The sequence below is a fragment of the Hydra vulgaris genome, chromosome 06, assembly GCF_038396675.1.
Source record: "Hydra vulgaris chromosome 06, alternate assembly HydraT2T_AEP".
NCBI classification, from domain to species: Eukaryota; Metazoa; Cnidaria; class Hydrozoa; order Anthoathecata; family Hydridae; genus Hydra; species Hydra vulgaris.
Window position 1 is genome coordinate 55,025,342 of NC_088925.1, and position 12,381 is coordinate 55,037,722.

Below are 12,381 nucleotides of genomic sequence, written 5' to 3' on the forward strand. Positions count from 1 at the left end.
TCAACGTATTATTACGTTTCTTTTACTATAACATAAATTTAATTAAACAACATAACATTAATCTAATTAATCTAAATTTACTATTTAAAATTAACCTGATTAAAAATGCATTATTAAATAAGTTAAAAAAAAGTTTTTAAGCCTTTCTATGAATAAACGAGTAGGGGGACTACTTGAAAGTTTTATAAAATATTAGTAATTTTTTTTTATTAAAAACGATCTAAAGACGATTTTTCGCTGGCGAATAGAATTGATATTTATTTAATCTATACTTTTATCGATCGTTTATATCGTTTCATCGTTTCTATAGTTTTTAAAAGCAATTAAAAGACAAATCATCTTCGGAATGAAAAATCTTAAGTGGTTTGCAAACTGACGCAAATTTTTGAGCCATCTGCTAAACCACTGTTGTTTGTGCTGAAAGTTTGGTGACTCAAAAATTTCGTTTACTTTACTTTTACTCTAGAAACGTCCATATAAACCGCAATTCTACTTGTATGGAAGTCAAAAAGAAGCACATATCAATTATTTAAAAAATTTGAACACACGACTTTATTTTTAAATCCTAACGCATTTTTAATAGATAAAACGTTTTTCTCAGTAAATTTAACCCGTCTAATTTATAAGTGTGTCTCAAATTATAAACCGCAAATATCTTAAAAACTTTTTTTCTAATAGAATGACGTCAAGCTTGTAATTGAAGGTCTCGTTAGAAAACGTCAAACGATTTTTATATTACTAAAGAGTTTAAAAATTTATTATAAAGAAATTTGTCAAATTTTATTGCATTTTTTATTAAGTTGCAAAATACTCTCGAAAAATACTTAGTTCATTCTAAATATAGTTTTATTATCACTGAACTTGCCGTAAATTACACAATACTAATTTAAAGCTTGCCGCATATGTGCAGTGAATTATTTTTCGGAGATATTAAAAAATATTAAATAAATAAATTTGTTTAAGCGTGGTACCAGTTACCAGCAAGTCTAGACCATGAGTTCAATTCTTCAAGAAAACTAAGCTCATCTATGTCTAGCCGTCAAGAAATGTGCTTCGTTAATACCGTTTTTTAAATGACTCTTTGACCGCATTATAAATAACTTATTCCACATCACAAGTTTAATAAGCATTTTTTTATAAAACCATTTTTTTTTCTTATTTCTGCGGTCTATTTTTAGTTTTGTTTTCAAGAATTTATTTGGTTTAAGCAAGCCATTCAAGTATCGTTTTTAATTTTTTACACAACGCGGCGCCTAATTTATCACCTGGTTAAACTGCACAAAAAAGGGATTATCGGTGTACCTTATTAAAATGTCGTCGGGAACCAATCAAAACAAACTATGATTGCGCTTTACAATAGAATGTTTTACGCTTCCTTAGTCACGTTATCACTAAAATAAAATTGAGGGTTAAACATTAAAAATATATATGCAAAATCTTTCAAATAAATAAAAGCGAAACTATTATTGCTGTATAAAAATATCAAATTTTTCAAATTTATTTATAATTAATTTAAAATAATTATTTTTGGTATTTAAGTTTTAATTTTCCAACATATAAATATTCTAAACACAAGTTGAAACCCCCTAAAATAATAAAGTTTTGTTTAAACTCAAACATCAATATCGGATCCAGACAAGCACACCGTAGAAAATTTGTTTGAGACGGAAATCTATAGATATAGCTTCGGCGTTTTAAGTGCGTTGGAATGAACATTAAATTGGAAGTTTCGTTGAGTTAAAGTAAGTATCTAAAAAAAAACTGAAAAAAAATTAGTGTTGTTATCAAATTGTGCAGATATCAGATTAATATTTTGTTTAACCTTTTTATCCCGACGCTTAATTAAAGTCGCCAATTTGTCTGTTAGTTATAGACAATACTAGGTGTCTGATGACTAGAGACAATACGAGTGTCTTAAAGAAGAAATTTTGTTTCTTATGTTATGGTTTTTGAACGAATCAGTGAAAAAGAAAGACGTTAAGATTAATTTTTTTTTCAGTTAAAAAATTATGGATTCAAAAACGTTAGAAAAAGTCCATCCCAACCCATTACTTCATTTAATACTTCAAAGATATACTGAAACAGCTCGAAATTCTATTCATGGGCCTGTTGCGTTAAAAGATGATCTTCCACAAATCGCATTAAAGAAAACTGTTAGGCACACTTCCAGTTCAGAAATTCCCTTAGAGTTTCAATTTAGAACAACATACCTGGAAGGTTATACTGTAGCATGCTTTTTAGTTGGAGGAGAAAAGCGCTTGTGTTTTTCTGAAATAGTTCATACTGTATTAAAGGACATAAATGTTCAGGAAATATTTGAAAAAAGGGACAAACTGCTAATATTTACATCAAAATGTTCAATGAAACAGTTAGATGAACTAAAGTATAATGGTGTTCTACCCTGGACATCGTCATCAAGTAATTTGATAACAAAAAGTGATTCTTACAGGTTAATAGGAGCCTTGCAAAATCATTTAGCACCAAAAGATAGGAACAATTGTAGCCCATCCTCCTTTCAAATTTACCATGAGTGTTTCGGTGGTTGTAGTGGTGTATTTGATGCAGAACGTTATGTTAAGCCACAATCACTATGTATTAAATGTGATTCGTGTAAAGGACTTTTTTCTCCACCGAGTTTTACGACTCATAGCCATAGTTCGTTTGACAATGTGCACACTTGTCATTGGGGGTTTGATACAGTTCGATGGAGATCATATATAATGCTGGTAGAAGATCAAGTTACTCCCGATTTGATAAAAACATGGAACGATATAAAGTTGAAATTTAATAATACAAAAATAGTTAAGAGTGCACAATATGTTGGAAATGATCAAATCATGGCAAAATACCCAGGAAACAAGGATAAACAAGATAGAGACGTTACATTACCTTTAGAAATTATTCCAAGTTCTTATCTACCAAAAAATAATACTTCTGCATTTCAACCATGGTCATTAAAAAACAGACAAGAGCACCTACTTGAAAGCTCTCAAAACAACAAATACACAATTTTAAAAACACCAAATCATTCAAATGTTGATAACCCATGTTTAACAAAAGTTAATGATTCGAAAGGTTGTCGGTTTCAGTCTTCAGTTTATATGGATTGTGTTCATTGCAAAAATGCTGTTGAATCCAATTCTAAATTTTGTGACATTTCCGATAAAGTTAATGAAGATATAAAACCTAAAATTGAACCAAACTTTGAAAATATTCAAAACCAAGAAAAAACCTTTAAGTTAATGATAAAAAAAGTATTAGAAAAGTATATTTCTACAGACACTGTTAATGTCAAGGATTTAGGTCATCACTTATCTAATGAGTTTAAACAGCTGAACATTTCACAAGATAAAAGGCTCCAAGAAGCACTTATAATGAACCACCATCTTGAAAATGAGTTGCAATCAGTCAAACTAAAAAGCAAAAAAAAGATTGCAGAAATTAAAAAAGAAAAAGATCAAATTGAGCAAGAGATTGAAACTTTGCACAGAGAACGTCAAAAAGTAAGTTTTAATTACCAATATATATTTTTATTAATGTCTAATTTGTCTTTATCATGCTAATGCAGTTGATGTGATCAACTTTTGAATTTAGTAGTAGTTGTAGTTAAACAGTAGCTGCGTAACAACAAGTGAATTAGAAACTCACTCTGATAAGTTTTGATAATATACAATAATTTACTGATGCAAAGAATCAAAAATTGAAACAAAAATTAGCTCTAAGTTTATTCTTTTGATGCTAAATATTTGTCTAATTTGTACTTAAAACTGTTTACATTAGTTGACTTGATGACTCTTCCAATATCAATGTGTAAATTTGCTGTTCTCTTTATAATGAATTTATGTCTCTGTATAAACTTGGTTTGTTCTCTGCTGTATTTTTTGTGACCTCTGCTTGATTTTGAGAGTAATGATTTGTTCTACTGTTTTAATCTCAATGAAAATCTTAAATAATTGAATAAGATCTTTGTCTTATTCTTGACTATGTTGTTTAATCGAGTGTCTGTAAACAGTCTTGGTACTGCAGACTTCTTATGTTCTTTACTATTCAAGTCATTCTGTGTTTTACTTTTTTTATGTTATTTTAATGTCAAGTATTAAGTTTGTTAACCAAATTGGTGCTGCAAATTTAATCAGAGATCTATTGAAAGTTGTGTATAATTGCTTGACAAGATGCTGATCTAGATGGACAAAAGTGTTTTTTGATCATCCCCATTATTTTATTTGCTTATGATGAACTTGCTAGTATGTGTTTCGTCTATTTCAGTAATGTATCAAAATTTACACCAAGATCACACTTATTTGTCTAATTGTTGATTTCTGATCCATTTACTGTGTAATTGAATTTTATGTTGTTTTTACCATATTGCATAACTATACATTTACATTTGTTTAGTTGATTGATCTCTTCTAATATTATCTTTAAATATTTTCTACAAACTAAGTAAAATGTTGTATTTTTCTTCACTTTTTAAAAATACTTTTAAAGTAATTTTCGAAAGAGATTAATTTGTCTTTTTTTATCGTCTTGTTTCCTTTCAATATAATATAAAAACTGGGAAAATCTTTTTTCTGGTTTTTGTATTATATTGCATATTGTCTTCTAAGGATGTCCTTGGCTTATTTATGTATACATGATAATAAAGTATTCCATATATTTAAATTCTTACAAGAAGCTTTTGGGCAGGTAGATACTACTTGCCTAAAACTTACCTAGCTAATTTTGCAAATGAGTTATGTTAAATCATGACTCCTAAGCATGCTTTGAATTAATTACTAGTTTTTAATATGGCGATTTATGAAAATATAGTTTAAATGTTGTTCATGTTACTTGTTTGTTATTACTTATGAATTATTAATTTATTTATTTTGGCACAGTGAAATAAAGATATTGTATCATAAGAATTAAAAATGAATCTCAATTATTTTTTAATTTTCTCCATATATCACCTCATATATATTCATATAGAAGTGTCTACATGTAAATAATTTTCTCCATATAGAACTCCATATGTATTCATATAGAAGTGTCTACATGTAGATAATTAAGATTAGTAATGTGTAAGAATAAGTTAAAGTAGAATGTATTAATACTCTATAGACCTTAAAATTCAGGAGTAAATTGTATATATATGTATATATCTTCTTCGGAATTAGGAAAAATGAATAAGGCAATTTTTTACCGATCTTAAATACTTTAAGGTAAGCATTGCCGAATGTTGGCCCTAATTCTGAGGGCTGTGTATACATACATACATATATATATATATATATATATATATATATATATATATATATATATATATATATATATATATATATATATATATATGTATATATGTATATATGTATATATATATATACTTCATTTTTTATGCTGTTAAATCTAACATATTTATTTTTATATATTATAATTATTATTATAAAATATTTTTTTGTCACCTTAATATATATATATATATATATATATATATATATATATATATATATATATATATATATATATATATATATATATATTTATATACACACACACACACACACACATACATACATAGTTATAAGAGCATATTTAGATTGGCAAACTGATGTCATATTAAAAAAGGTAGCTGTGGGTGCTTCAATGCATATGTCAACTGATATAGGGAGAACTTGCAAGAGAGTTGCTGCAAGATCAACTGAGGGTTATATATACAGTCAGAGAAATAAGTATCCAAACAAACATTTTATTTTGAAAAATAAATTTTATCCGATTATTTCGAAAAAGTAAATATGTTTTTGATGAATACTCTAATACTTATTCTTAAAGCAAATTTAATCACAATTTTAATTTGCAAAAAATAAATCTATGTTAATTAGCTTGTGTTGCTAAAATTTAACAACTTGTTAAAATCAAGGAATGGTCATTAACTTGTTCAAGCTGAAACATTTAGATTGATAAATAAAGCGACTGGAATGGCATTAAGAACCATCAGTGATCTGATCAAAAATTTCAAAGCATTCAGATATGTGCATAATCAGCCAAGATCAACAAATTATCAAAATGTTGTAAAAAAATTAATCAACAAATTATCAAAATGTTGTAAAAAAAAAAGGTTAAACATTCACACTCAGTTGCATTTTAGGAACAGTAAAACTTACTGGAGGCAATGTTATAGTCTGGGGATTGATGGCTTGGAATGGAACAGGAAAAACTTGAGTTTGTTGATGGAATTATGGACTTTGAAGGTTATGTTAACATTCTCGATAAAAATCTTCTGGTCTTAACTAAAAAACTGTGGTTGTGAAAGAATTTTATCTCCCAACAAGGCAACCACCCTAAGCATACGTCAAAGAAAGTAAAAGAGTTTTTATCTAGAAGCAGTTTAACTAACTTGAATGGTTGGCTCACAATCCACAACTCATCCAAATTGAACACCTCTGGGCTATTCTGGATCAAAGATGTGGCACATGATGTCTAAAAAGAAAAGAAGAGCTAAAGATTGTGCTCCAAAAAGCTTGGACTCATATTGATCCAGATACAACAAAGAAATTAGTTGAATCAATGCCATTTTAATTTGCAGAAGTCATAAAAGCATAAGACAGTCCAACTCGATATTAAAAAGTAAAAAAAAAAAACTTTGAAAAACACTTATCTTTGAAATATTATTTGGATACTTATCTAATGTTAAAAAATTGCATTGTTTGAATGTATAGTTGATTTTTTAGTAATTGAATATAATTATTATAATTTTTTTTGCTTATTGAAATCTTGATTAAATTTTCTTTCAGAATAATCATTAAATTTCTGAAATAACTTGTCAAAGTTTATTTTTCATAATAAAATGTTTTGGTTGGATACTTATTTTTCTATATATAGATATATATATATATATATATATATATATATATATATATATATATATATATATATATATATATATATATATATATATATATATATATATATATATATATATATATATATATATATATAATATTTTATAGTTTTTTATTATATTTTATCACAAAACAAAAAAGTTATGATTATTTTTGGTTTTTGATTGAATTTATTTATGCATAACTTTATGTCTACACTTTGCTTTACTCTACATTCAGTAGACTATATCAAAGTATATCTATAAATTAGATGTTTTAATCTAAGTTATAAATATACAATCTTATATACATGTCGTAGTATGTTTTATTATGTTTATTCACAAAAAATTGTTTATTCAATTAAAAGAAATTATTTATATGTAGGAAATAACTCTGTTCAATCAAATGAGGTGGGAACTTAATCATGAGGTTTCTAAAAATAAGGTAAACAAGGCGGATGATATAGAAACAATACAAAAGGAAAATATACTTCTGAAAATGAAACTTGAACAAATACTTGTTGATCGAGAAAATTTGCATAAGCAATTATCTTGGCAGTTAAATAAAAAAAAAAACCAATCGTGGATGCCATTTCCTTTAATGGCCCAAAGTTTTTCAAGCTGCGAAGATAAATACACAGAATACAACACATTTAAAAGAGCATCTAGTTGTTGTGATTCATCAATGGCAAATAGGTAAAATATAATCAAAATGAGTTTTTTAAATTTTAAAGATTTTTACTAGTTTTGAAGATTTGTTTAATATCATTTAGTTCACTTAGCCCTGCTCCAAAGTCACGTAAAATTGATTATCCTAGAACTACAACTTCAACCCAAATAAATACAGCTGTGAGTGAGGAAAATAGTGACATTGATGTGGATGACTAAAAGGTAAATAAAAAACTTTAAATGTTTACTAAGGTTTTTGCTAATTTTGTAAATTTGTAAGTATTTTGTAAGTTTTGTAAGTATTTTGCTAATTTTGTAAATAAGTATTTATATAAAATAAGTTTTATGTTTTACTGTGTTTTTGTACAGCCCCCATAAAAATAATTGTTTTTTTTTTTTTTTTGTATTAGAATGAAGCTCTATAAAAGCGTTTTATAGAGCTGGATTATTTTGTCTTATTTTATTTCTTTTACTTCCTGATATATAATAACAATAGTATATTTTTCTTTCTTTCTTTATTTTTATAATAATAATAAATGTTATTATATAAAGAAATAAAATAATAATATATTAAAAAGATATATAAAATAATAAATTTATAATAACACGATATATACAAAAGCACCCTAACACATACTTGATATGTAATAAGTGTTAGGATGCTTTTGTATATATCATATTATTATTGTATTTTTATATTATTATTAGTGCATTATTTATTTTTTTGTTGTTGTTATTTTTGTTTATGTTTTTAGTTAGCTGTGTGTGTGTGTGTGTGTGTGTGTGTGTGTGTGTGTGTGTGTGTGTGTGTGTGTGTATATATCAACGTATATATATATTTATATATATATATATATATATATATATATATATATATATATATATATATATATATATATATATATATATATATATATATATATGTTATGGTGGTGGTAAAAACAACTTATTTTAAAAATGTCAGCTGACAACCCCTAAATGTGTTTTATATAATAAAATAATACTGGATTTAAAAAATTTTTGAATAAAAAATATTTTTACGGGTGCCACAAGGCCCTTATACATCAAACAGGTTCCTAATATAAAAAAAAAAGTTTTTCAAAAGTATATCATGTTGGGTCTCAAAAGAAGCAAAATTTTATAAAAATTCTAAAAATAACAATTATTTTATAAAATAACTATTATTTAAGATTTTTTTGAAATTATAATTAAAAAAATAAACTTTTTTCATTTTTAGTTTAAAAGGTCATTTTTTTTTGCAATAAACTATAAAATAACAATTTTTTTAAAAAATAATTGTTATTTTTGAAATTTTTATAAAATTTTGCTTCTTTTGAGACCCAACATGACATACTTTTGAAAAACTTTTTTTTTTATAATATTAGGAACCTGTTTGATGTATAAGGGCCTTGTGGCACCCGTAAAAATATTTTTTATTCAAAAATTTTTTAAATCCAGTATTATTTTATTATATAAAATACATTTAGGGGTTGTCAGCTGACATTTTTAAAATAAGTTGTTTTTAGTACCACCCTAATATATATATATATATATATATATATATATATATATATATATATATATATATATATATATATATATATATATATATATATATATATATATATATATATATATATATATATATATATATATATATATATATATATATATATATATATATATATATATATATAGATATATATATATATATATATAATATATATATATATATGTTTTTTGTTTTTTTAGATTTATTACCAACAATTCGCTCATCTCCTTAATGATGTTGGTTTGATAACCTTATAAATAAAAAGTTCCATCTTAGTGTAATCCTTAGATAATAAAAAGGTTTTTATAACCTAAAATGTTATGCTTCTTTAGTGTTGCATAGTTGCAAATGTTGTGCTTCTCAACTGTTGTATAGTTACCTGTGTGAAATCTAGTCAGGTTTTAAGAATGAATTGTATTTTAAGCCAAAAATATTCATTTTGTTAGATAATTCAGCTTAAATAATCCTGGCTTAAGAAGTCTTGCTGATAAAATATATTGTGTTATTTATTGTGTTTTTTTATGATTATATTTTTGCTGAGCAAGCATTTACCATTTTATGATTGAAAATTTTTTTCTCATAAACTGATGTTTATTTTCATAGTATTAAACATTATCTTAAGATATTTTTGAGTACAAGAAAGTTTTTATTTTTCAGGTGGATAATTTTTTTTTAATTTTTACAAGTTTACCATGTTACCTTCTGTAAATAATTTATTCTAAAAACAAACTTCTGTTATTTGGTGTATATAGCCATATGTAACTCTGTATGTAATTCGTTATAAATTTATATGAAAAAAGTTATTATTCTTTTTTTTCCAATATTCTTATAACTTGGTTATCAAATTAATTTTTAAACATTCTTGTATCAAAATTTACTGAAAACAGGTAAGTAATATAAAAACTGATACAGAAATAACTTTACTTTGCTCGATGTGAAAAAAAAGTACTTTTAAAATGAATCATAGTTTTGAAGATTGTTTATAAATTACATGTTTTACTAAATTTTCAACAACACTTTTACTTGATAACAAATCTAAAAAGCTTCCAACTAAATAATTTTTTTTTTATGACTCCTACTTAAAACTCGGTGTCGTTACGGGCCAATTCGCCTAATTCACGTCACTCAAATAAAACCTTTTTTATTCAAGAGTATTTGTCTTAAATATAATAAAACAATAAATACAAAAACAATAAAAAAGAGCTTATTTTAAATTAGAAAATAGTATGTCTGTAAGCTTTGTAGAAACTGACTATATACTGTTCAGAAAACTTGGAGAAGAGGAATCTTGGGTAGATAAAAATACAATTTACAGCAAACGCTAACTTATACCCAGTCGCAAGAGTTTAACAAAATCAAGTGTTTTTTTTGCTATTTTAAGGCTGAATTATTGGTCTAAGTTGAGAAAACTGAGATTTAAAGGTGTAAAAGTATATTTGCTAAACAGTGTAAAGAATCCATTTTAAATTTAAACCTACACGGAATAGATTTAAACGTGTAGAATAGTATACTATTCTAAAACCTTTTTACATACATATTACTCTTGCGTATTGTAAATATTTACATTCATATTGTAAATATTTTTGTTGTTTGAAATTTTAGTTAAACTGTTTTATTTTTTTTTTTGTAACGAGCATCTAAAATGGGCTTAGATTTTTTCTCAATGTTATAAACGTTCTTTTCTATTTTTGTAGAACAAATACCCTTAAAATTTTTTTTTTTTGAAACTTTACTTTTTTGATCGTTTTTCAAAATCTTGTATCTGTATTTGTACTTTTACCTTGTAAAAATATTTATTTGTGTTTTGATTTAAATACCAAAAAACAGTTGCAGTTTTACGAATGAACTTCAAAAAAATTAGTAAAACAAATTTAATAATGAGGACGACAAAGTGTTAACAGATTTTTCAGATGAACATGGTGGACTAGCAGTCATTAAAAATCATTCAAATTGTGCCGAGCCCAAGCTTTGGACTCTCAGCTTCCACATGTTCTTCATCTATTGTGATTTAGTTCATCAATGAAGGTGAATTATTTATTGCAGCCTAGAAGACCACATTTGCTTTTCACACGCAAATGCATGATACGAGCTTCAAAACATCTGACTGTACTTCAAAATTATTAGTAAAATTTTTTTCAACCAAAATTTGCTGTTGCAAAAACCAAAAATGTTAAGTAATAGTTTTAAATGTTTTGGCACTTTTATTGGTAAAACATACAATAAGAATTATTTCGAGCGCAGGTCATTTCTCACATTCGAAAGAACTAATAAAAAAAATCACATATCCTATGTTTTTCAGTTAAACCATTATCAAATTCTTATTTCTAAGTACAAACTTCATAATAAAAAAACTGCTATAATATTTAATACACTTTTCAATATTGTGTTGAATAACATTTATCCTTCAAGATTTTCAAATTGCAATTATGAGAAACTTAAAATGCATTAGTTAGCTACCAAATAAACTGAAAAATTGTTCAACTCTCTCTTTTTAAACAAAAACTCAAGCAAAAGTTTATAATAATGTCAATGAATTAAATTCTTTCAAAGATTTTTTTTTTTAACAACAATATTTTAACTTGTCTATATATTTTCTTTGAATTATTTTATTAAGTTAAATTTAGCCTACAAGTTTTGAACAAAATAATCTAATAAGATATAGTTATTTATATTATTTTCTTTTAATTACAACATAATAACTAATCCTAACAATACTTCAATATCATTTTTAAATGACATGAAGTTTGACCAGAGTTTTTAACAATGCCAAAAGTAGCAAGGCCAAGGCCACACGTTACAAGGTCAAGGCCAAGATTAAGAGTTTTAAGGCCAAGGCTAACGCAAAGATTTTCAAGACCAAAAACTTAAATTTTTGCCTTACGTTAAGGCCAGTTATTAACAAAACTCTCAGTAGCAAGAGCTGTGACAATAAAACAACATTTTGTAAAAATAGAACAAGGTTATGTGCAGAATTCAACGAACTCAATAGGAAAATATACTTGTAGATATATATGAAAGCTGAAAACAAAAATACATAAAAATAAAGAATGAAAACTTTTAATTCTTTAATTTTATGTACTTTTTTAAAGGCCTTCATATATATCTACAAGTATATTTTTTTATTGAGTTCGTTGAACTCTGAGATGGTTTTTATGTAAAACTGCTGGATTTTTAATATTTTGATGGTAAATCATCTGAAACATTGACTGATTAGTAGGGTGGAGTGATTTTGGAATCAGAACTATAGTAACCCTGGAGTAAATAGATTATCAAAAAAAATAATAAAATGTATAACATGTACTTG

General features: G+C 25.5%; 1 protein-coding gene across 2 annotated transcripts; it reads left to right on the forward strand.

Moving 5' to 3' along the window:
* Window positions 1-1,387: 1,387 nt before the first annotated feature.
* LOC100199170 (ski oncogene) lies at window positions 1,388-9,806 on the forward strand. Of its 2 annotated transcripts, XM_065800497.1 has the most exons (5): window positions 1,536-1,742; window positions 2,000-3,503; window positions 7,242-7,552; window positions 7,630-7,747; window positions 9,278-9,806. In XM_065800497.1, exons 2-4 carry the CDS (start codon window positions 2,010-2,012, stop codon window positions 7,742-7,744), a joined length of 1,920 nt encoding a protein of 639 aa, XP_065656569.1. In that variant the 5' UTR covers window positions 1,536-1,742; window positions 2,000-2,009; the 3' UTR covers window positions 7,745-7,747; window positions 9,278-9,806. The 2 variants fall into 2 exon arrangements, with proteins under 2 accessions (XP_065656568.1, XP_065656569.1); XM_065800496.1 differs by having other exon boundaries at window positions 1,388-3,503.
* Window positions 9,807-12,381: the final 2,575 nt, after the last annotated feature.